General features: G+C 38.4%; 1 protein-coding gene and 1 pseudogene across 2 annotated transcripts in view; both read left to right on the top strand.

The window, feature by feature from the left end:
• The window catches only part of LOC149168245 (brefeldin A-inhibited guanine nucleotide-exchange protein 5-like), a 287,450-nt gene that overhangs the window by 7,128 nt on the left and 253,274 nt on the right, over positions 1–27,048 (top strand). For both annotated transcript variants that reach the window (XM_089428172.1, XM_089428173.1), the window contains exon 4: positions 18,303–18,375. In XM_089428172.1, coding sequence (XP_089284298.1) covers positions 18,303–18,375 — 73 coding nt within the window. The remainder of the gene's footprint in view (positions 1–18,302; positions 18,376–27,048) is intronic.
• LOC149168247 (Golgi apparatus membrane protein-like protein ECHIDNA pseudogene) lies at positions 732–1,305 on the top strand (annotated as a pseudogene).

Below are 27,048 nucleotides of genomic sequence, written 5' to 3'. Positions count from 1 at the left end.
ACGCTGGCCCTCCGGAGCTACCATTGAATTCAAACTTAGTTGAATAACGCATTTGTCATCTACGAATATGTCATAACGCATCATTTTCAAAATGCATCTGCTACGTTGAATAACGCATCTGCATAACGCTCACCCCCTCTGTCCATAACGCATCTGCATAACGCTCTCGCTCCATTTAATTTGTTCCGGGATTTCCTCAGCTGGTTTTTCTGCAACTGCTTCAGGATGTAAACGCATTGTTGAGTTAGATATCAAAAGGTGCTACGGTGCAGATGATAAAACCTCTTTTAAGTCTTTTGTGACTCTCGTTCATGTTCCAATCTTTGCTCAGTCGATTCCCGATGCAGAGAAGAATGGAGGAGTTAACATTGAAGAGGCAACCAGTTGCAGCAGAACTCCGGTACCCCCGCTCCTCTAGATGAATTTCTTGGCCTGTTTTATGACCTGGTCTGTCGTGGATGCGTTCAACTTCTGCAATCTATGTGTTGTAGAGTCGTATAATTAGCAGTCTCTGCCAATTACCAGAGTGTAAAAGTTGCCGGGGTCCTCACCCCCAATGTCGACGCGAGGAAACAATGCAACTGCTGAGGGCTTCAGCTCGTAGCCATTGTTGACCTGGCTGGTAGCGTAGGTAACAATGAGATCAACGCCTGGCACGAACATATCCAGAACATCTCCGATCACGCTCGCCGCCACCAGTGGCTCCACTAAGCGAGACATTTCTGTGCTTGATGTACAGTCTGAGGTTAAGACGTCGTAGAGTATTTAAGGAAAGAACGAACAGCAGAGGGATTGAGAAAAGGAAGAAACGCGAGCAACTTAATTTTAAAAAGCGCAACGTTAAAGGGGCAGAGCCTGCCGGGAGAATTATGCAAATCCATTGATGTGTCTCTTTCACGTACTATTCAAAGGAGCTGCAATTGCTTTCTATGTCTTGTTTTCCTTGTTTGTGAATTCCTTTGTGATAATTTTTGTGGTCACGGTCTTTCTGGCTGCTCTTGATTTTTGGGTGGTCAAGAATGTTAGTGGAAGGATATTAGTTGGCCTAAGATGGTGGAATGAGATCAGTGAGCAAGGGGACAACGTCTGGAAGTTTGAAGCCCTAGATCAGGAGTCATTATCCCGGATTAACAAAAAAGATTCATGGCTCTTTTGGTGGACGCTTTATCTCACAGCTGTTGTGTGGGTGGCATTGGGGATTGTAGCCTTAATCAAGCTCAACATTGATTATCTCAAAATTTTGCATCTCGGACTATTGCTTCGCATGTTTCATCAACACTTCAGTCGGCTTTCAGTATTGTTTGATATTTACATAACAGATCAGTGAAGACGATTTTTTTTTTTTCTGTAAAGCAAATCTAAATGTTTATCATAATGATTTGCGAGTTTTTTTATCTCTTCAGTGCAGCATTCTGGATCCTTTGATATTGAAGTGTCCTATAGTCTTCCTGGGAAATCGTAATTGTGGCTGTATTCTTTTGCACTGTTCTGGTGTATTACATTGGTGTATTACACTGTCTTCAATATCACTGCATCATACACTTCATGCTCAGCAATTGAACTTCTTGTTCTATTTTTATAAAGTCTACCTTCTCAGCTCTCAGTGGGAATTTATTTGTCAAACGTTTTTCACTGTATACGGAAAACATCTCTTTCTTTCTTGTAATAAACTGTTGGATTTTATGCATTGTTGCTCACTGTGAGACTGTGCATAAGCTGGTCTGTGCGTTGATCTCCGTGCAGAAGACCGAATGACTTTGCCTCTGTAAACCGACTCTGCTACAGGTTGAGCTCACTAAATTTCCAGCCATTCCAGCCAATAGATCGGACCAGCGAGAAGCAGAAATCTGGTATCTCCAATGCTGAAACAAACTAGTGGCAAGATGAGAGAATATTAATTTGTACCCGTGTCAAAGCATATGAGTATTCAAGTCCTGTCCATGACAATGTTATAATTATTGGAGTTTTGTTAGCCATCATTTCTGATTCAAAAGCGAAGGAGTATTTGAAGGATCCAAGCAAGTTTGCAGTTGCTGCTGCCCCAGTTGTGAAACTGTATTTAAAACTCATTATAGGTTCTGTTCCTTGATTCATCTGCTGCACATTTACAAAGGATTTTTCTGTGTCTTTGTACTGTACTGTGAGTGGGTGTTACTTTTACTCATTGAGTCATAGTTGTAATCAGTCTTTTAAAGGGGTGTAATTTTGACAATGAAGAATATGCCTCGAATTACTGAAATATTAGAGTTATTAAAAACTCTGATATATTCCTCGAATCATGAAACATTCCAAATCAGCAAAGGATCTCTCTCAGAAATTCAGACATGTTTACAATATGCACAAGAAAAGATAGAGTTTTTGCAGCTTGAATCACAATTGCAGCAAGAAGAATTAAAACGAAGGAGTCATTCTGAACCTGTTTCTGTTCAGAACAATGAAGCAGACTCCCATAAACAGCAAGTCAATATTGTTCAAGTTCATTCAGATCCAGTACCCAATAAAGCAGCAAGTGTACATGCAGATGCAGAAACTCAGTCTGCACTTCCCAAGCCCATCATCAAACCTTGGGAACAGCTTGTCCACAACAAGCACAGCACTGGTCTTGGATATGACAAGGACTTGTCCTTTCATATTCCAGACTATGCCAAGCCCATTCAGTTTCAGAGTGCTGGATTCATTTATGACAGTTCACCTGCTCTTCATGACAGTTCAGCTTCAGCTGTTCCAGATTCTGCCCCTCTTCCACAGCAACAACAACAACAAAAACAACAGATCGTGAAATGCCAACACTGTGACCGAGTTGGCCATTTGAAAGATCACTGTTTTGATCTTCATCCATGTAAGCACTGTCATAAAACCAGCCATTCTTCACACAGATGCTTCAAAAACAAACGTCCTGCAAGAACAAAGATTCATCTTGGATGGATCGCTTCTTGGCAATGGGCATCAACAGCTAAGAAGATATTCCAAACACATGTCAGAACTTGTTCCAGAATATTGAACAGTCTTGCAGTTGAGTTTTCTCCATCTTCTCACCTTGTATCTGACAGGGGGGAAATGATGGTCATCTACAAGCTTCAAAGTCACATCAAGCGAGCCTGAGCCACAACCTGCCACACCAGTTTCAGAGTTGTAGCCAGAGACAAGATGCCTGAACATGCCTTCAGTTGGCAATCTGGGACTTCCTCTAGCAGAAGACTCCAGCTTCTTGCCAGTTTTGGAAGAGTTCCAGCAGAGTTGTTGGTCATCCTTAAACCATCACAGATTAAGGACACTTCCTCTAGCAGAAGACACCAGCTTCTTGCCAGTTTTGGAAGAGTTCCAGGAATTGCATTAAGCATTCCAGAGTTGTTGGTCATCCTTAAACCATCACAGATTGAGAACACTTCCTCTAGCAGAAAACTTCAGTTTCTTGCCAGTTTTGGAAGAGTTCCGGGAACTGCACTAAGTGTTCCAGTGTTGGTGGTCATCCTTAAACCACCGCCCTTTTTTATACCAACATTTCATAGAGCACATTCAGCCTAGTGCTGCCGTGCATTTTTGCACATTTTGTATTACAGCTCTCTTCTTGGACTCATACATAACCCTTCGGATTAAGGGGGGGAATGTTGGACACCTAATCCTAAAGGGTTAGTGTGGAAGCCGAAAAGACTAAGCAGTCTAAGAGACCTTGGGATCTGAAACCCAAGAGTCATATGTTGTACTATAAATGTATATCTTATGGTAATAAAAAATGTACTGAATGTTTTATCCTTCCTATTGTCTTTACTATCCATGTGTGTTTAACAATGTCAAGATCCCACTGTAGATCCTTAGTCTACTATTGCTAATTCACAGGATGAAGATGAGGGGGAGGTTGAGGATGTTGATTCTAATTAGTAATTTAGTACTATGCTTATTTTTGGACATTAGAGGCCATTTAGAGCCTGTATCTTGATGTATTTTGTTTCAGACATGTACTAAGTGCTATTTTGGTAATTATAATATTAAGCACTCTTGCTATATAAATGAGAATTTTTTCATATTTGTGCAATGTGTATAAATGGTTTGAATTTATATGGACGACTTGAATATATATGTTTTTCTTTAAGATTTGAATATTTTATGTACTTTTGCTCAACTGGTTTTTTGGTCTGGTTCTTTTATCATTTCCATTCAATTATGACTGGTTCCTTGTCTGAAGGGTCTACTGGTTCGACGTCCGGTCCGGTTCTGATAACTATGCATCACACTCACCCATTCGACCAATCAAAGAGTTATGTTCACACGTGCGAAGGAGAAATAAGACTGAAGTTTTCAGTGAAGTTTGACTTCTCTTATCTCTCTTTTGACCAACGTTGACTTGGGTATTCTTGTTGTTATTTGATCGAGCTTTTGACTTGACTTGGAGGCCGAAATTTCTGTGGTTCATTGATTGATATTTGATCGAAGTTTTGTCTCTATTTTTGGGTTGTTGATTGAGAGTTGATCGCAGGTCAACTTTTGAAGTTTCACTGAACTTTGACCATGGAATTGCAGGTCGAATTTCGACACCTTTGACCAAAAACCTCGGGGCGAAATTTGACCCTCTTGTGCATATTTTGACCGTGAGCAAGAATTGACTTTTTCTCTCTTATTTGACTGGTTTTGACTTGGAAAATGGTGAGGTCAAGGTTGGCATGTTGATTGGAGTATTCCGATGTACGATTGATGAATTGAATTCTCTCTCATAAGGAAAGATTATCAAGTTTTCCCCCTTGTGGCGTTTTGTCCCAAGAAATTTTGATGTCTCTTGATTTATTGTTTTCTGTGATCTCTATTGCTCTATTGAAGTTTATGGTTGAAATTTTCAAACATAATTGCTTAATGATTGGAATGCTCTAAATAAGTCAAATTGTATCATTGGAAGTAGTTATCAATTTGAAAATTTGTTCTAGTCTTGTTTGCTACTAGAAAATCAACATGGTATTAGAGCTTTGGTGAAGGAAAAGAGCATTGAAGAGCATTGAGATCACCTTGAAGAGCATCGGAATCATCTTGAAGAGCATTGAAGAGCATTGATGATCCTACATCTTTTGCCTTTGATTGGTCATCTTCATCATGAATTCCTTCATGAAGACAAAAAACAAGCTTGAAGGGGCTACAAACTTCAGAGCATGGAATACTAGAATTGACCTTGTTCTTGCAAGACATAAGGTCTTGGGCATTTTGAAAGGAAAGGTTATTGAACCAGCTGATCAAGCAGGGAAAGACAAGTTCGAAGATAACATCTTGGCTACGAGCATCATTGTGGAATCTGTAGAGATCATTTAATACCTTATATCGCTGATCATATGTCTTCCAAGGAAATGTATGAGGCTCTCGCTTGATTGTACACCATGAATAACATTAATCAATCTGTAAGTCTAAGGAATCAACTTTGTGATGTCAAGATGACAAAGAATGATCCTGTGGCATCATATTTTGTGAGAATATCTCAAATAAGAGATCAACTCAAAGCTATTGAAGAAGAGGTACCTAATAAAGAACTAGTAGTTGTAGCATTCAATGGTTTGCCTGACTCTTGAGATTCTTTTGCATCAAGCATTAGTGGAAGAGAAACTGCTCCTTGTGACAAGATATGGGCTACTTTCACTCAAGAAGAATCTAGGCTCATGTCCAAAGGCAAGATTCCAAATCCAAGTGAAGATTCTCAAGCCTTTGCAGCCCACTCAAAGAATAGTAAGGGAAGAAGAACTTTTGGAAGATTTCAAAGAAATACAGGTAGAAGACCTACTTCAAGATCTACTCCAAGACCTGCTCCAGGAAGAGGAATTGCTCCACAAAGAAGACCTCCTCCTCCCCCTCAAGAATGAAGGGACATGTATAATGTTCAATGTTTCCTTTGTGAAGCATATGGACACTATCAAAATAGGTTTCCTCAAAGAAATGGTGATAAAAAAAAGGAAAGGGAAGCAACATGCTTCTACTGCTAATATTAATGAACCTTATATATAAGAGGAGGCCTAGAAGAAGGATTCTGATAATGATGAATATTCCTTTTATTAAGCTTTTATAGGTTCTATTCATGTCATGATGAAATTTGGTTGGTAGAAAATGGTGCCTCTAGACACATGACTGGAAGTTGTGAGAATCTCTTTGAATTGGTTGAGAAGAAGATAACTCAAAAGGTGGAGCTCGGAGATAATGGAAAGTACGAAGTCAAGGGCATTGGTTCATCATCTTTCCAATTGGAATTAGGAGGTAATGGCTCTATTAACAACATTTTATATGTTCCTGGTTTGAAGAAGAATTTGTTGTCCATTTCATCTCTTGAAGACAAAGTATATAGAATTGCCTTCGTTGATGGTGAAGTTCTAATATGGAAGAAAGACTTCTCCTTTGAATCTGCCAAAGTCATTGGTGTATGAATTGGAGGCCTATATCGTCTCCTTGGACGCTCAATTCAAGCCTTGATACACAACACATCTGATCTTTGTGAACTATGGCATCGAAGGTACGCTCATGTTCATTATAAAGCTTTGACTAGAATGAAGGATTTTGTTAAAGGTGTACCTAAAATCAAGATTGAACATGATGGAGTTTGCAAAGGATGTGCTCTTGGGAAAAATGCCAAAGAAGATTTACTAGTAGTGATAGTAAGTCCAAAGGAATCTTGGACCTTAAACATTCTGATGTTTGTGGACCTATGACTAACAAATCCTTGGGTGGACATTTGTACTGTGTCACTTTCATTGATGATTACTCTCGTAAAACATGGATTTATTTCTTGAAATCCAAGGATGAAGTGTTTGAAAAATTTCGACAATTCAAGGCAGAAGTTAAAACTGCTACAGGAAGAAGGATCAATCCAAGGAGCTGATTGCTTTTTGCAGGCATACTGGAATTAAGAGTGAGCTGATAGTTCCCTACAATCCTCAACAAAATGGTGTTGCTGAAATGAAGAACAAAATTATCATGGAAGTTGCTAAAGCCATGCTTCATGATCAGGATCTGCATATGTTTCTATGGGGAGAAGCTTAAAAAAAAATCATTTATGTTCAAAATAGATGTCCACACTGAATCTTGGAATACAAGACTCTTGAAGAAGTCTTCATAGGTGAGAAGTCCAATGTTGAACATTTGAGAATTTTTGGTTGCCTTGTTTATCTTCATGTGCCCAAGGAGAAAAGAACAAAGTTGGAGCCTTTTGGGAAGAAGGGAACTTTTGTTGGCTGTAGTGAAAATTCAAAAGCTTTTAGAGTTTATGTACCGGGACAACGATCAATTGAAACTTGCAGGGATGTCATTTTTGACGAGGATGCTACGTTCTGGAAGTCTAAAGGATCACACTTGGACTCTGATGATGAGATGCAGGTGGCTTCTAAGAATGAGGAATGGAAACCTAAAAGGCTTGAACCTATGGAACAAGATCCTCCTAAAGAGTAAGATAAACTACATGAATTTGTTGAATCTCCAAGAGTTGTTGTACTTGAGACAAGAAAAAAATCATCTTGGCTTGAAAGAACCTTATGAGAAAGCAAGCATTAATGTGCAAGATCATTGAATCTGAGCCATCCACCTATGAAGAGATAGCTGAACATCAAGTTTGGGGAGATACTATGATTGAAGATTATTGGTCCATATTGAAGAATGATGTATGGGAAATCGTGCCAAGACTTGAAGGGAAATATGTTGTGTCACCTCGTGGCACCTTCAGAGAAATCAAGAGGCCAAAAAAGTATTCAGGTTATGCAACATTAATGTGCAAGATCATTGAATTTGAGCTATTGACCTATGAAGGGACAATTGAACATTAAGTTTGGAGAGATGCTATGATTGAAGAGTACTGGTCCATATTGAAGAATGATGTATGGGAAATCATGCTAAGACCTAAAGCAAAATCTATTGTGTCTTCCAAATGGATCTACAAAATCAAGCATGCAACTGATGGAAGCATTGAGAAGTACAAGGCAAGATTTGTGGCCCGTGGATTCTATTAGAAAGAGAGAGAAGATTATGAAGACACATTTGCACCTGTTGCCAGGTGTTCTTCTATTAGATCTATTATTGCTCTTGTTTCTATTACATGTTGGAAATTGCATCAAATGGAAGTTAAAATTGGTTTTCTTAATGGAGTCATTGAAGAGGAAGTTTATATTGAGCAGCCTTAAGGCTTTGAGATTCATAATAGAGAGGCACATGTTTGTAAATTGAAGAAAGCCTTGTATGGGGTTAAGTAAGCTCCTCGTGCATGGTACTCTCGTAATGATAGCTATTTGTTGAGTCTTGGTTTCAAAAAGAGCCATGCTGATCCAAACTTGTACTTTAAACTTGTTGAAAGTGAGCCCTTGATTTTGCCGCAATATGTAGATGATTTATTTCTGACAGGGGTTGAGAATCTCATTGTGCAGTGTAAGAGGGAGCTGATGTTTGTATTTGAAATGAAGGATCTTGCTCTTATGCATTACTATTTGGATATGGAAATATGGCAAAAGCATGATGAAATTTTTGTTGGGCAATGAAAGTACATCATTAAGATCCTTAAAAAAATTGACATGATGGACTGCAACTCCATGGATACTCCCATGGTGACGAATTTGAAGACGCTGCAAGATCGTCATTCTGATCTGGTTGATCCCTTTATGTATTGTAAATTGATTGGCTCATTAAGCTATCTGGTTAACACCAGACCCAATATCTGCTATGTTGTGAACACGTTGAGCCAATCCTTGGTTGAGCTCCATCATATGCATTACGTTGTAGCGAAACATATATTGAGATACTTACGTGGCACCATTATGGGTTTGAAATATGTCTCTAATGGAGAATGGCAGTTGCATGGTTTTACAGATGCTGATTGGCTAGGTGCACTGAAGATAGAAAGAACACTTCTGGTTTCTGTTTTATCTTGGGCGCTGCTACGATATCATGGTCAAGTAAGAAGCAAACTTCTGTTTCTCTTAGGACAGTTGACACTGAGTATATAGTTGTTTGTTCAACCTTTTTTAATTAGTTTGGCTTCAAAAGTTGTTTGCTAGTTTATTTTATCAGGTGCTAGAATTGACCGTTGTATATTGTGACAATCAAAGTTGTGTAAAACTTTCTAAAAATCCAATTTTTCATGACAGGTCGAAGCACATTGAGATCAAGTATCATTACATCCGGAATATTGTCTAGAGAGGAGCTGTGAGGCTTGAATATATCCCTACTGATGAGCAGGTTGCTAATGTTTTGACAAAGCCATTGTCTCGAATGAAGTTTGCTTATTTCAAAGAAAAACTTGGAGTGGTTGAGAATCCCTCTCTTGGAGAGAGGGAGCATTGATTGTATAGCATCATGAGACTGACAATCTTCCTTGGGCTTAGCTAAGAGACCATGGTTTATGGTCGGGAAGATTGTCCTGGTTACTCCCTTGGGTCATTGAGATTGACTAAGAAACCAATGTGGTTGGGGAGTTTGGTTCTGAGGCTTGGAGTGATCCCTTAAGTCATTGTGTTTGATTGAGAGACCAGTTGGTTTGGTTGGGGACACTAATTTTGAGTTCTCTTCCTTAAGTCATTGTGTTTGATTGAGAGACCAAGTGGGCTTGGTCAGGAAGATTGATTTTGAGTACTCTCTTGGGTCATTGTGCTTGATTGAGAAACCATTTCATATGGTTGGAGAGTTTAGCCTCATTGATTGATCCCATGGTCAGTTGGGTGCTGACCTTGATGCCATTGGGTTTTGGCTTATTGGATGAGTTTGATGCTATGCATCTTTCTTTATGATGGGACTTGTACATCTGATCTCTCCCTTATGTTATTAGTGAGAGACCAATGGATTGGTTGGGGAGATTGATCTTGAGAGAGAGAATGAAAAGTACCTCCCTAACTAAGAGGGAGTGTTGAAAATTGGTAGCTTCGGTCAGTATTTTCATGGTCAAAATTGAAAAAGAAAAATATTATTTTGCAAGTCGGCCTCATTTGAACAAGTCGGCCCCATTGCTTGAAAGGGTTTGACACGAAGGTCAAAACCCTCCTCTTGACGCTGATATATCTTGACATTTGTTGAACTCATTTGGGCATCACATCACACTCACTCATTCAACTTCAATTTTCTTACTAGCCCAATATCAATTTCCAGATTAGCAATCACATTAACATGACAATAAATGTAGATAGAACATAAATAGAACAGTAGAAGACAAGCCAAGACAAGAGGACACAAGATATGGCGCCAACCAGGGACAAACCCCAATGTGGGGAAACCCTTTGATCAATTCTTCTAATTATTCTTCAAAAGTTTAGCAGAGAGGGAGAGTACAATATGCAATATTCACTTGTCCAATCAAAGTGAAATCTGTCCAAAAAAACAGCAGCCACAGAAAGCCCTAATCAGAAAGTCAATGCTGGTAAACAGGGCAGAATTTGACCTCTAAAATAGCTCGGTCAAACCCAGTCCACTTGCCCTCCAACAGTCATCTGAATCAGCCCAAAACAGTGCCGAAAAACTCAGTCAAACTTGGTCAATGTAGCTCAATGCTGTAGTCAACGCTGGTTAAACAGTATGGATTGCCTCGATTTCTATGTACAGAAATGCGGCCTGCCCAAACATAAATTATCCCACCAAAATCACAGTCAAACAAGGTCAATGTTGTTGGTCAAACTTACTTGAAATTCGGTCAATGCTAAAACAGAAAAATGTCTTCTTCGCACGTGTGGAGAGAGAAAGGAGCCTAGAAATCTGTACCTAATCAGATGAGGAGAGAGATGTGTGTGAGAAGATGAGTGATGTCCAAATGAGGCAAAGGCACCTTCTATTTAGATGCAAATGTTGAGGATGAATAGATGTGATTGTTGGGCTTTTGAGCCTACATTAGTTTGCTGTCCGACCTTAACAATTTGTCCATAAAGAAAATAAATTCATAATTCCATTTGTACATGTCACAATGAGATGATCTTTAGATCAATCCTACACCTCTCGGAGAGAGGAATCCAATAAAAATATCAGCTACATCATATGTGCTGTCCAAGGTGGAGTTTGGCCCTAGTTGCCAAATTTAACACTCCCTCTCAACTAGGAAGAACTCCACTTGCCAAACCATCTGACAATCAGTACCATCCTTGCTTTGCTTTGCTTTGCGCTGCTAAACGATGAAGAAATAATGAAGAAGAAATGATCGAGAATGTATCATGCCATTCTCCACTGACCCGAAGTCAGTCTCCCATAATCGAGAGTGTATCATACTACTCTCCACTGATCCGAAGTCAGTTTCCATTGATCCTAGATCAATATCAAACATCATTGCATAGGGAGTACGGTAGTACACGATGCCTCCATCGGTAGTACTATGGTCTCTATCCTCATTTCCTTACTCATTGGTCAGATGAGAGGTACTTCCTATGAGTCCCAGACTGCATGGGTAGGATGTATCGGCAGGAAAAGGTGAACCACTCATCCTATGCATATCTCAACATGGGGTATCACAGGGGAAGGTGAACCACTCACCCTGTATCTAGCATACCACTAGGGGAAGGTGAACCACTCACCCTATGGTCGCTCATAGCTCCAAGAAGTACCCCAAGGTGACATCATGACTTATCTCCACATTCATGGCTTCTTTGTTTGTTTCTCTCTACAACAAAGATTTCTATATTATTTTAATAACTTGCTTTGTAACATCAATTTCCTAAGTGTGAAAGCTTCCCATTCTTTATTGATAGCCACATTATGTGAAGCTTCTTTCTACTCAACTTTTTGCACTGTGAGAAAACTAGTTCTAAAGCATGTCTCATTTGTAGTAACATTACTCTCAATACAGGCATTCTTTTATGTTAAGCTGTAGTCCTGATAACCTTCATAATGTTTTTTCAATTTTCCACTCAGATTGTATCTAAGTCAAAATTTCAAAAGCTTTTGGAATATATATTTCCCCCCAAGGAAAACTTTGCAGGGGAACCCAAGGGATGCTTCGTCACATTTGTGGATAGTATCCCTAGTAAACCTGTTGGCATAAACTAGTGTGCTTTACCTAGGAGGATTTGAACTGGACACCTTTAAGGATAGAACTAGCCATATGCTTTTGGAAGATATGGGGCATGTTTGGCACAAGAGCCTAAAATGTGTCAATTTTTAAAGCCTTAGTGACTGCTGTCTTATGCTTCTCTTAATTGAATAAATCAGATCTGAATTTATTTAACCTCAGAAATAAATATTTCTGAACATGGAACAATCACACATAGCTTAAAAATGAACAACGATAGCATAAACATGATACATATCTATAATCACACTCTCAAATCAGATATTAATTTTCCAAGCTTACAGGGAAACCTCCACAAGCTGTCAAACTAACAGTTGTATGATATACACAAAATATCAGATTTGCACTTACTGATATCCTTAATCCTAGCAACCACCTTATCTCAACAATGAAGTGTACCACTAAGATTAGAGCAAATCTAACTCATATTTCAGTTAGATTTCTAAGACCAGGAGAATATGGAAAATTTGACTTTCACTATTATTTATTTAAGTGAAATTACAAGATGGTATTGTTTCACACTTTTCTAACTGGTCACTAGAAATTGTCTAAAACAACCTCTTGCACATTCACACGTAATCTGTTGTGCAAGAAGCTCCTGCTCGAGCTATATTTCTCAAAACTCCCTCTTAGCAAGGAAGGAATTTTGCACCAATCTGAGTCTGTTTCTGAGTGTTTTAAATTTCCCTTTTGTCAAGTGCTTGGTCAGAATATTAACAATGTGCTTATCTATGGATACATGCTAGAGCATCACTACTGCCTTTGGAATCTTATCTTGTATGAAGTGATATCTGATCTCTATGTGCTTGGACTGATCAAGAAACACTAGATTCTTAGAGAGTTTGACAACTCTGATTATATCAGTAGATCATCTTTGGATCCAACTCTTGATTTTGATTAAAGTCAAATGACTGTTGATTTTTGGGTAGCATCGAGAGGTATTCTTGCATGCCAGGAGGCCATCTAAATTGGCCTAGAAAAATTATGGAAATTAAAATAAATTTTATTTTATTTTTAGGTTTGATGTAGGCTCAAAAGGAATAAGTTGGCCCCATGAAAGGGTGTGTCCTCTGGGGTAAATGCACCCATTTTACTTGTATATATACACATGTGTGACACTTCATTTGCCTCATTCACTCATCATCTCTCTTATATAGAAGACACTCGTGGGAGAAAAAAATGATGGAATGGCTAAACTTTGGACTTCGTTTTTGGCATGGATTTCTAGACATTTTATTGGAAACCTTGCTGAAGAAGAATTTCTCCTAGAAGAAGAGTTGATGGATTTTCTCCAAAGTTTGGACTTCCCAGGGAAAATGTGTTGTCTCTATTGTGCATGGTTGTCTCTTTATGATCTTATTTGTTTCTATTGGTTTTGCTGCATCACTATTGAGATTTTCTGTATATAATTGCTTAATGATATCAATGGCACAAGAAGAATTAATTGAAGATCATTAGAAGTGATTATAAAATTAGGAAATTGGTTTCTACTGTGTTTATTGTGGAAAAATCAACAATGCGCTGTCAGCTCACTGCACTAGTTGCCATATGCGCTTTCTCTGCTGAGCTAAGTGCCACAAAAGTTTGCTACCTCTTGAACCAGGATATCATCGCTGATCCCAAACTAAAGTAACACCCTAAGGTGCTCGTCTTGTCTACTGCATTGTCTGCCTAGTCTATGTATGTATACCTTTGCAACTTCTTCTCACCATCTCCATACCTTTGCAACTTCATCTCACCATCTCCAAAATATCATAGGCTATACTCCACTGTGCTTTTGAAATACTCGAACACATGTTGTACTACCATCTAGTGCTCTTGCCTTGGCTTCGTCATGAATTGACTCAAAGTGTTCACTGGAAAACATATATTTGATTTGTTGTTGACCAAATACATCAAGGAGCCTATCAACGACCTGTATAACATGGAGTCCATCAATTTTGAATTTGAAGATGTCACATTATTAAGATTGGTGATCATGGGTGTGGCCCAAGGTTTGTGATCCTCCATCCAAATACTCTTCAGGATCTTAATTGAATACTTAACTTGCCCAAGGAATGTCTCCCCTGATTTTTGCCAAGCCTTTAAACCTAAGAAGTAATGCATCATGCTAATGTCCTTCATCTTGAACTCAAGTGCCATATCAGCTTTTCACCTTGCAATGAGCTTCTTTGCACTTGTCAAAAACAAGTCATTTACATATAACACCATAATAAGCAGATCACTCCCAACAAGTATATAATATAAGGTAGGATCTGTTTCACTTTTAGTGAAGTTTATACTTAGCAAATGTCCCACCAATCCTGGAATACCATGCTCTTTGTACATGCTCGAATCCATACAAGACTTTCTTAATCTTGCAAACATGGGACTCCTTCCCATTTATTTCAAAAGCCCTGAGGTTGCTCTATGTATATTTATTCGTTAATGATCCAATTAAGTAAAACTGTCTTCACATCCATCTAATTTATCCTCCATCCAATGATTGAAACTATAGACAACTATTCCAATGGAAGTGTGGAGCAAAAGTTTCCTCATAGTCCACTCCCTCCTTTTGTGAGAAGCCTCTTGTTATGAACCTCTCTTTGAACTTCTCAGCGTGGCCATCTGCAACATGCTTGATTTTGTAGAGCCACTTGGAAATCACAATTGATTTCCCCTTTGGTCTTGACATTATGTTCCAAACATCACTCTTCATGGTGGAATTGTACTTGTCTAACATGGGATGTTGCCCTGCCTGAGGTGTTATTGCCTCTTGAAAGCTAGAAGGCTCAAAATCAATGATGCTGCTCATCAATGCCATGTGAGTAGGAAACTTCTTTGGAGGCATGCTCTCTCTAAATGTTCTTGTAGGAGCCCTTGCATACTCATGAGCATCCCACAATGTTTGTGTGAACCATTGAGGTCCCTTGACATAATTGGAAGGGGCTAATGTCTCCTTCTCCTCACTTGAAGATTGTTGTCCTGAACTGAAAACTGGTATTGTCTTTGGCGACCTTGGCTTAACCTTCAGAGCTTCTTGCTCTTCCTCCTGTATCACTTGAATGGGCTCATGCGACTTCCTAGATGCAAAGTCTTCCTCAAATTTTACATTCTTACTTTGTTAATTTTAGGTATGTTCTATGCTTAGAGCAATTTATTTCAATTTTCACAGTTAGCTCAATATCTTTTCCAAATTGGCAATCACATCAGCATTAAAATAAACTGTGAATAGAACATAGACATAAATCGCAGAAGACAAGCCAAGACAAGAGGACACAAGATGTGGCGCTAGCCAGGGACAAACCCCAATGTGGGGAAACCCTTGATCAATTCTTCTTTTATGTTCTTTAATAGTTCAGCAGAGAGAGAGAGAGATAGTACATTTACAACAGAAGTCAACATTTTGACTTATCTAGATAAGAGCATAGATCATCTCTAAGAAGATGATACATGAGATCAGTTGAAGGCATGCTGCTTCCACTAATTCTCCAAGGTGACTCCTTCACCTATCATTTTGCTGCATCCCATCATCATGCTGCACCTCACTGTGCGGCACCATGCTGCACCCATCATCACAATGGTGGACCTCATGACCATGCTGTACAACATCATACTGCTGCACCTTATGCTGCACTGCTGTTCCATGTGTCATAACCATGTTGTCATACAACATGTCTCATGTGCTTGCAGCACCATGCTTGCCACTGCTATCCATGCTGTCCATGCTGCACCATGCTTGCTGCTGTCCCATGTACCTTTGCCGCCATGTCACAACTGTCCCATGTATCTATACAGCACTATGTACCTTGCTGTCCCATGCATCTATACAGCACTATGTACGTTTCTGTCCTATTTACTTTGCTGCACTAGTTAGCAGCTGTCCCACTTGTGCCACTGCTGCACAATTGTCATAGCTGTCCTATGTCATTGGGATGTCCCATCAAAGTTGCTGTCCCAACATGCTGCTGCCCCATTGTCCTATTTGTTAGTTACATTGCAACTCCTATGTGGCAGTATCCAACATCTCTGTACTGCTGTTTATGGACAAAATTCGATCACTGGTTACGGCACCTTCCTGTAACCTACAGCAGTCCAATGATCAGCCCATAACTCACCTTGAATTATGCGGCCTCCCTTTCTTTACAAGGTAGGTGACATCGCTGGTTGAGGAGACACCTACAAATCCATTCCGAGGGCTGTTTTGACCATCAAAACAATACTTACAGGCCTGCTGCTTTCACACGGACCTTGCTGCCTCTTCAAGTGGCCACAAGGGTGACCTTAACGTCCCTTCTCCTTCGCTGAAGTAGACCTTGGATTGCTGCCTTCTAGCCCAACTCCTAGGCCCTCCTAACAACAGCTCAGTCCTCCAAAAGACCCATGACTTTGTTGCGGCTAGGATCTATTAGGGCAGCGAATATCCTTATCTTGACTGCAGCTAGGTTACCCTTGAGATAGCATAGGTTAGGGCTGCCTTATGATAGTGTTAGGGCTGCCTTCCATCTGCGTCTAGGGCAGCCTCTTTTCTTCCAACGTGTAGGGCTTCCACTCCTAGATTTCTCTTCCACTAAAACCCAAGACAAGTGGAGAGAAATCAAGATAGAAGTGTGTGAGAAATGACTCTCAAGTCATCTCCTTTTATACTAAAACGTTGAGCACATGTGGGGTTTATTTGGTTACTGGCCGACCTTGACAAATTGTCTTATAACACAAATAAATTCATAACTCCATGAATACTTATCGGAATTGGATGATCTTTAGATCAATCCTACACCTTCGATGAGAGGGATCCAAGAAAAATATCAGCTGCCATAAATAAGATGACTCTCATGGAGTTTGGCCCTAGTTGCCAATTTTAACATACTTACTATTGTCTTCCTCTGGTTCGTAATATAAACTTTTTAGGTCTTTGAAGTTTCACTGTAACCCAGAAATAAGTGCTTCCTACTGGAGGGCTCCAAATTGGTCCTCTTTTCTATAGGTATATGGATATAAATTGGACAAACAACGATGCATAAATGACTTACCTTTAGCTTCAGACTAGTAAGTGACACCTTTTGGTGTCTTGTTGTCCAAGATCACTGTGAAGACATTGGTTCTAGATGTAGACTGCTATATTCTATGCCCCTACCCAAAGAAACATGGACAAGTTCCGGTCATTGGTCATGGCCTTATTAGCCCTTGTGATGGATTGATTCTTTTGCTCCACAACCCCATTCTGCTATGGCTTGCATGGAACTATCATTTCCCTCTTGTTTCCTACCTCCTCGTAGAAACCTTTGAATTCCTTGGAGGTATACTCGCTCCCATTGTTTGATGTTAAGACTTTGATCTTCTTCCCTGTCTGGTTTTCAGTTAGAGCTTTGAAATCTGCCATGTTTGTCAGAAATGATCATAGAGACCAATTAAGGTATGCTGGACTGTGGTGAGGCAAGCATGCCCTTGATTTTTGAATTTGAACTGCACCTGATTTGCTAATAGCTAATATTTTTTTAGATAATAGAGTTATACCATTATCCGGTGTAGCATGGGTACCTGTAGCCACCCCTAGGGGATGAATCTCCTTTGTTTTCCCAACCCTGTGGCCTTGGGGACTGCAAGGGGCCATCAATGGTTTTCAGGACTTCTGAATGTCCTGTCCAGATTGGTTCTTATATGGCATTGGTTCTCCGAATAAAATTTTTGGTCACTTGTTGCCAGTTGGACATTGAGACCATGATAAATAATAGTAATTACCTATGTGGTGTGCTGGAAGACTGTAGCATGCTTTCTGTAATTGGAGATAATCACACCAACAATTTTGAGTTCGAGGTTTGGTAGGTTCTTGTACCATATATGTATTCATTTAGTTTTTTTGGGTGTTAATATCCTTTCAGACAAAGTCCATTGGACCTATTATTTAACAATTGCTACTTTTATACAGTTCTATCCCAGTCCTATGTTCTAGAATCCATTTTTAGATTTTCAACGCAATGTTTTAAAAAGTTCAAAACTTTTGCTGTGCTCATCTGGGTATCTTACAGTGTATATTATAACTTGAAGGCACACATGCAATAAAACTGTTTTTGGTTGACGAGTGATTTTAGTGTATTCATTTGCTCAAGACAGTAGTCATGCAGTATATCTGCTTTGCTGTGTAATATGATCCAACTGTTGTGTCTAACTAACTACTTTGTGCATGGAATCTAAGACACATTTAATGCTGTTGTATATCAACGACAGTTAATTGTGCATTCAGTTATCAATACATTCTTATCCATGTTCTGTACATGGTTATCTTAAGTTATTGTCCTATAAAATTGAATCAGGTGTTGATTTATTCAACTTTGTTTTGCAGAGAGTTCAAAGGAAATAGGTCAGCCCTCATCTCAACTGGACCAACCTACAGCAAATATAGCTACAAATGAGAAGTAAGTAACTTGTTACATGTTCATGTTGTGTTAGCTGTAAACTTTGTTTCCTAAATCAAATGAGAAATAAGCTGTTATTACGTTCATTTTGACTCACTACACAAATATAAACAAGACGATTTGGGACAAGCTAAAGTACATGCCTGCTATTCTAGGTTAATCGTCAGCTGTTTTTTCTGTAGCCACATTGACCTACTTTTATGTCAATTGTTGGAACTTGGAAATTAATAAAGTATCTTATCTTTTTTGTATATTTTATATTCATATGAAGTTGTTCGTTTTGCCTTTTTTTTTTTTGCAATCTAAACTAACAAAAGATTTTTAATGTTGTCATTCTCAGTATGAGCTAATTTAGGCACTTGACATCCTAGGTTGATTGTCAGCTGCTTTTTCTGCAGTCCCATTGACTTACTTTTTGGTCATTTGGGCATTGGATATTAATAAAGTTATCTTATCTATCTATTTTATATTCTTATGAAGTTGTAGTGTTTGACTTAGTGGTTTGCAATCTAAATTAACACAAAATTGTAATTCTTCATTTTGTTGTCTTTTTCAATGGCAATAGATAAGGAAGACTAAATCTTTTATGTTGTACAAGGGAAGTGCCCCAATACCTGGAATAGAAATACTCCAAAACAAACTGAAATAAGATGAGATAATTTTATTAATGTCTGGCAAATGACCACACAACCCTTGCAATGGGACTGAAGAGTACAATCGGTACGAGTACAATGTGGGAGTGCAAGCTCAACTCATAGAAATACAAAAAATAATATGAAGAAAGAAACCTACATAGGTGTTGTTGTCGCACAAAGTGTCTAGGCACCGCGACAATGCTCAGAGTAAGGGCCGTCACTTTAATCCTTACTCCGTTTAGACTCTCTCCTAGACAAGTCAAGGGGGGTAGTCCATAAGATGAATGGATGAGGATAGTCTGTGGAACACATGCTTTAGGACATTTTAAGGATGTACAACTTGATGAATTTGAAGCAAGTCTCGGTCAATTGAGATAGATAGATTAAAATAAGACACAAATACAAGATAAAAACGACTACAGACTAGTGCCTTTAATTTGAATTAACCAAAGACTAAATAATAACAGGTCACCTAGAGCAATTTATAATGTGGCAAAGTGACGATCATGAACAAATAATTGTAAAATGCCCAAAACTTTAGCATACAGGATAATCTAGCAAAATAATCTTTCTCTAACAGTGAATATGACTTCTAAACATTTATCGCACCTTGACAATAGAGAAATCACGAAAAATTAAGACTTTTCACTTAACACCAAGGAACTTTAAATTAGCCGTTTAATCATTCCTTAGGCAATTGCTTTAATGGTAAATGAAAAAATCAAAATCTTTTAATATGACGGAAGTAAATCGAATCAAAAGGTTAATAAATTAAAATTTTAATGGGTCATAGGCCACATTAAAATATTTAATGTGAAAGCACAAATCCCTTTTTAATTTATTTTATTCTCAATCCCAAAGCCACAATTTTTTTTTAGATTTTTAAATATTTTATGATTTTTAATTTTGTAAAAATAAAAAATCAAAATATGAAAAAGATTATACAAGAGCCTTTCGCTTAGCACACGACTTAAAGATCGGATGGATCAAATGACAAATGACCTATTTAAAGATAAATTCTCCTACAGCTAGTTCGAGTGATCCTCGTAAAACCAATCTCGACTGTTGATGAAGATTAAAATTTCTTTTAATTTTATTCGTCGAAATATTTAAAATATTTGGGGAAATTCGAATTTTTCAATTGAATGCATTTTAATTAACTCAAAAATTAGATTTTTGAGTTAATTTCCCCAAAATTTTGACTTTGACTTAACCCCAGGGATCAAAGGTTTAAAATTTATCAAAATAATTAATTTACCTTAGTCCTTGGGCCTCTTAAAATTTAATTTTTAAGGACCGACAAATTTTGCCTTTGGAGAATTTAAATTTATCTAAGGCCTAGAATTAATTAAATTTTTGGTTAAAAAATTTAATTAATTAACCTATGAGGGGATAAATTATTTTTCCAACACTCAAGACAGTTTACATCATGGTTTTCATATTTTTTTACATCAAAAGGGGGAAAATCTATTTGTAATAGACCCTCATAGACTACCCATTTCTACGACACAAATATAATCTAGCAGACCAAGCAATTTGTAATAAAATAACTTAACTAAATAGTTAGGATTATTCCCAAATCACTTTTACATTATAGGAATTTACAGGGTAACTTCTTCAGATAGAACACCAAAGGACACCACCGCTCACAAGTAGATCACAGATCAATACATCAGTGTTCTTGATGTGGTTAAAACCATCAAAGAGGGAAACAGTGCACGGCCTGAGCGAACGTGGCCACTTCAAGCAATTTATTAATAAAAGAAAGAAATTTTACATAAGCTTCTCTCGTGAACAATCACCCTACAAATGACCCTCCATGCTCTTTAAATAGAAATCATGGACCAATTGGGTGCTAAGCCACGGATCAAGTGTCGTAATACCGAGGAGAGAATGAACCGTCGGATCACTTAATGTCTAGAACATATCGTGACCGTCAGATTGTAAGTTACAAAAGTACATAGTAAAGAAACACACTTTACCTAACTCTACACTAGACCAAGTTATACTTAATTATTTTCTATGTGTTGGAATATTCTAATATCCCCCCTTAAGAACAACTTGGGATAGGATTGAAGGATGTACAAATATGACACAATAGGAGAAGGAAGGAGTCATTAGAGCCTATCCCCCCTTAGTGACAACTTCTTGAACTCCAACCATAAATTGAAGTTTAGTAAACTTCGCTTCTGTGAGAGCCTTTGTAAAGATGTCTGCAACTTGATCATCTGTTGAACAATATTGCACTTCAAGAACATGGTCATGAATGAGCTTTCTGATGAAGTGCATGTCTAGTTCAATGTGTTTGCGGCGCTAATGTTGGATTGGATCTTTGCATAGTTGAATGGCGTTTTGATTATCACACCAAAGTGTAGTCGGATGCTGCTGCTGAAAGCCAAACTCTGATAGGATTTGACGAAGCCACAGGGCTTCCTTACTAGCTTCTACGACGCCATGATACTCTGCTTCTGCTGAAGAAAGAGAAATGGCACTTTGTTTCTTGCAAGCCCATGTAATAGGTCCAGAACCAAGAGTGAAGACATAACCTGCAATAGACTTCCAATCATCAGGGTCACCAACCCAATTGGAATCAGTGAAACCAACCAATAAAGGAGATGTTTCTGCACTGTAATGAATCCCAAACTGAATTGTACCTCGAACATAACGAAGTATTATTTTAGCTGCTTTCCAATGACTTTCATGTGGGTTTTGCATAAACCGAGCAATAAGCCAACAGAAAAGGAAAGGTTAGGACGAGTATGGGTTAGATACAAAAGTTTTCCTACAAGCTGACGGTATAAGGTAGCATCAACTTCAGGGGAAGCACGAGTGACTGAAAGTTTGGCTCTAGACTGAATGACACCTAGAAAAGTCACTATCTAAAAGAAAGCTATCCATTTTGGCATACCAAGCTCGAGGGACTTGCTTGAGACCATAAAGGGATTTCTTAAGTCGACATACAAGGCTGGAGTCTGGTTGTATAAAGCCAGGAGGTTGTTCCATATAGATTTCTTCATGTAAGTCACCATGCAAAAACGCAGATTTAACATCCATTTGATGGACTTCCCATTTGAAAGAGGCAGCAAGGGAAAGAGCAAAGCGGATAGAGTTCATTTTGGCAACAGGGGAGAAGGTTTCAGTATAGTGAATGGCTTCAACTTGTGAAAAACCCTTAGCAACAAGATGAGCTTTATGTTTATCATCTTTTCCATCTGGTCCATACTTGGTTCTATAAGCCCATTTGCATCTAACAAGTTTTCGCCCCTTTGGAAGAGGAACAAGATCCCATGTATCCCATGAACAATGAACGATATTCTTCATTCGTAGGTGCGTCCCAATCTAGATGGCCTGAAGCTTCTACAAAGGTGTCAGGATCATAATTCGCTGGAGCTTGAACCAGTAAAGAAGAGGCTCTATCAAACCGAGAACAAGTGCGACGGTGCTCTATAGGATCACCTGCAAGTGCACCTGCTACATCTCGAGTAGCGCGGACCCATTTTGGAAGCTGAGGAGCTGAAAGAGGATCCCATGAAGGTGGGGGAGGATTTTCATCCTCGCTGTCATCATCTCAAGAAGAAATATTTTCAGAAGTAGAAGGGATAGAGAGAGGTGGCACATTCGCCGAGCTAGGCTCTTAGGCCAATATATTTTCAACAAACTTTACATCTCTTCTAATGATAATATTTTGGATTTAGGTGAAAGAAGTCTATATCCTTTGACATCTTCAAAATATCCAACAAAAATACATTTTTCACGCTTAGGTTCTAAGGCTTTATGTTTCTCATCTGGAATATGGGCCCATGTTTCACTTCCAAAAACACGAAAGTGAATGACATCTGGTTTAATTGAGCTCCATGCTTCTTCTGGAGTGATATTCTTTAAAACCTTAGTAGGAGTGCGATTTACTATGTAATTTGCATAGTTAATTGCTTATGCCCAAAAATTAAGACTAAGTCCTTTAGATTGAAGCATACAATTAGCCATTTCCTTTAAGGTGTGATTCTTCATTTCAGCTACACCATTTTGTTGTGGAATATATGGAACAATATGTTGCATTTGAATTCCATGCTCAATGCAAAAGTTGATGAATTTGTTGTTAACATATTCTCTGCCATTATCAGATCTTAGCTTAAGAATTTGATGTCCAGATTGTTTTTCAACCAAGGCCTTAAAGGCGAAGAACATGTTAAATACATCGCTCTTGAGTTTTAAGAGGTATACCCAATTGCGTCTGGAGAAATCATCAATGAAAGTTAAGAAATACTTGTAGCCAGAGAATGAAACAACTGGAAGTGGACCACATAAATCACTATGCACGAGCTGTAAAGGGGCTGAGGCGTGCCAAGAGGCACGTTTTTCAAAACTGTCCCAATGATGTTTTCCGAGTACACATCCGGAACAAACACCATCTCTGCAAGATACCATAGGAAGACCTGTCACCATATTTTCTTTACATAGATTTTGAAGGGAACGATAGTTTAAGTGACCAAATTGCTCATGCCAAAGTTTGCTCACTTCATCATTATGAGCAACAAATACCGAGGGAAGAGTTCATGACCCAAAGTTGTGATACAACCTTGTAGAATCATCAGCAATACCAGTAGCTAAAATCTTTTAGGATCTCTTAGGTCCTTAATTACAACATCGTGAGGCGAAAATTCAACGGTTTTACCTTCACCTGAATGAGTTGTCTAGATGAACAGTTCCAATCCCTACAACACTAAGAGATTTATCATCATCAACATATATATTTTTGGTGTTACAATCGTTTAAATAAGAAAACATGGCTTTGTTTTTGACCATGTGATAGGAACCCCTAGAATCAAGGAGCCACTCGTGAGAATGAGAAGAAGAAGATACATTTAGTGCATAACCAAACTGAGATGCTTGACAACCATATGCAGAAATTGCTATTCCTGAAGATGAAGTTGAAGTTGAAGAGTGCTCCAAATGGATGTTATGCTTCTTCATTGCTGCTTCCAAGGCTTCCATCTTCTTAAAGCATTTGGATTCTAAGTGGCCATCTCGTTTACAAAAGTTGCAATGTCTATCAGTCCTCTTCCCTTTGTTTTTATTTGCCTTTTCATTTTGCTGAATTGATTTTTCATTTTGAAACTGAAATTGCTTAGGACCCTTGTTTGGTTTAGGACCATTCTTTTTAGGATACTGCTTCTTAGGATTCTTTGAATTTGGTTGTTGCTGGGCGACTAAGGCTTTCTTAGAAGAATTTCCAAGATTAAGAAGACCAAGATGTAAGAGTTTTTCTTGTTCTTTTATTATAGAATCACAAAAGGCATCAAAAGAGGGGGACTTGTAGTCTTGTCCTTGATAAATAAAGGTTTCTCTAATAGAATGGAAGGTGGAAGCAAACACAGAGTAGGCTGGTCCCAACTTAGTAAAAATAGAATAGATAAGGCTACCATCTTCTTTCTTAACCTTAACACCTTCCAAGAGAAGTGTAAGGGTCTTGAACTTGGACAAAAAATCTTCAATGGAAGAAAAATTATTGGGGTCCAACGTAAGCAACTCATTTTCGAGTTGATGGGCTCTAATTTCATTTTTAATTCCAAAAACTTTATTGATCTGTTTCATTGCTTCATTAGGGGTATCAAGTCCTGCGATATGGAATCTAAGGTCTGGAGAAATTGACATCCCTATCAACGCACATGCTTGATCTTGCCTATTTTCTCATTTGGTTGCCTTATTTTCATCTTTAGGTTTAGTTTCTTGGCCTGAGGCTATTCTGTAAAGACCTTTACTTCTAAGTAAATCCACAATGTAGGACCACCATTGGAAGTAGTTGGCGCTGTCAAGAATAACTTGGCATAGACTTTCCATTTTAACAAAAACTGAAGCTGTAGATGCTGAAACTAAGTGTTCCAATGGAAAGATCTCGAAAAATTAGGCCGATTAAAAAAATGGCTCTGAAAACGGCTTTCGGATGAAGAAGTTATGGCTTTTTGAAGAAAAGTTGTTGAAAATGTCGACAAAATGCGTGAATGTGCTCACTTTAAAAAAAATCCCCCTCTTTTCCAAACTTAATCTAATTAGCTCACTTTAAAAAAAAAGATTTACGTGACCTACATATATGAATAAGTGAAAGTCACTTTTACATGGTACTTTATGAGCTACCCATTAAATTGTAACTTAAATAAAAGATAAAAGAGACTTTAAAATTATCAGTGATTCACTTTTTATAATGGGTGAGAACGCTTTTACATAAAGTAACTTTAAAACATAAGTTACATGTGCTTTTTGAAAAAGTAACTCAACAAAAAGAAAAACTTGAACTCAAGACCTCTATTCTCATAAAGTAACTTTGGATTAAGTGAGCTAGTTTAAAAGGTTAGTAATTTTTGGAAAAGAGGAAGGGTTTTTTAACTTTTTATTTTTATTTTTTTGTAGTCACTGAAGCTTTGGGGTGCGTGCTTACTTGAAAAAGCTCTTTTTGCCTAGAAAACAAAAAACCACACAACCCAACACGGACATACAAAAAAACCAAACCTTATGGCTTGAAGTTAGCTTTCACTAGGAACTAAATATTTTCCTCAATGTTTCTTATTTTTCGAGATCACACTAGGGCGCGGCGGAAAAGAGCATATGTATGAAAAAAATCCTTCATTTCTGTTTCTGATTTGCCCAGATCGCACAGAGTCGTAGGGCAAAAAGAGCTAAATAAACCGAAATAAACAGAGAGATGAATAACTAAAACTGCAAATAAAGACTGTATACCTCCAGATTTTAAAAATGACATAGCTAGGGCTACCAGAAACCTTTTCGCGTGAAACAAAAGGGGTTCCTCACTGGAATAGATGCTCCTAACACAATAGAGCAGTCCTCTCGGCTCGAAAGCTGTCAAACAATAGATCTAGGAAACTACAGTCGCATGCACTTGTATTAGCTTCAAATTTGGATCACCAATGGATGCAACCCTCAAATAGCTCTAATACCATGTAGGAATTTACAGGGTAAGTTCCTCAGAAACAACACCAAAGGACATCGCTCACAAACAGATCATAAATCAACACGCCAATATTCTTGACGTGGTTAAAACCCTCAAAGAGGGAAACTGTCCACGGCCTGAGCCAACGCGACCAGTTCAGGCAATTTATTAATAAAAGAAAGAAAATTTACATAAGCTTCTCTCATGAAGGGTCACCCTACAATGACCCTCCATGCTATTTAAATAGAGATCATGGAGCAATTAGGTGTTAAGCCATAGGTCAAGTGTCAGTAATACTGAGGAGAGAATGAACCGTCAAATAACTTAATGTCTAGAACATATCGTGATCGTCGGATTGTAAGTTACAAAAGTACATTGTAAAGAAACACACTTTACCTAACTCTACACTATACCAAGTTATACTTGACTATTTCCTATGTGTCGAAATATCCTAACATACATAGACTCGATCTATAACACTACTACTCGTCTAAGATCCCAACGGCAAAATACATTCCAGCTTTGGGGTGAGACTGAAGGAAAACTCTGTCGACCATTTGAGAATGGATCGGTGAGACAAAAACCTCCCAGAATGTAGATCATTACCAGAAAAGTAGGTTTAACTAGGCCATTACATACAAAACACAGATCTGCTGAGATTATTTACATCACATACATGCAGAATGGGTTTACATTATAACATCTTGGTCAGGCTGATGATGATAGCTGGACGACATGGACACGTTGATCATGCGCTATCCCTTTTGCGAAAAAGCGGGTGTACTGCTATAGGTCGTTGACACGTAGTGGTCAACAGGTATAATATCAGAACCTATGTGTAAATGTATAAAAACATGTCAAAGGTATGAAGTTACAAAATACCAAGTGAGTTTGGGCAACTCAAGAACCTATCAAGAAATAGACAAGAAAAAAAGTGACAAAGGGTTGGAGCCACTGCATGCCCAAGGGTTGCAATGCACTTACAATTCCTAAAATATGGAGGAACACATCTGCATACAAATGTCCTTATAAAAGATTAACAATATTGTATTGATTGATAATAAAACCTTACAAGTGAAGGGGGAAGCCCCTTCT

This window comes from Pinus tabuliformis, chromosome 4_2 (assembly GCF_031772625.1).
Source record: "Pinus tabuliformis cultivar Carrire ecotype Pingquan chromosome 4_2, CPIR1, whole genome shotgun sequence".
Classification (NCBI taxonomy): Eukaryota; Viridiplantae; Streptophyta; class Pinopsida; order Pinales; family Pinaceae; genus Pinus; species Pinus tabuliformis.
Note: the sequence above shows the minus strand (reverse complement) of the source record. Positions and strands in the feature narration are given on the sequence as shown.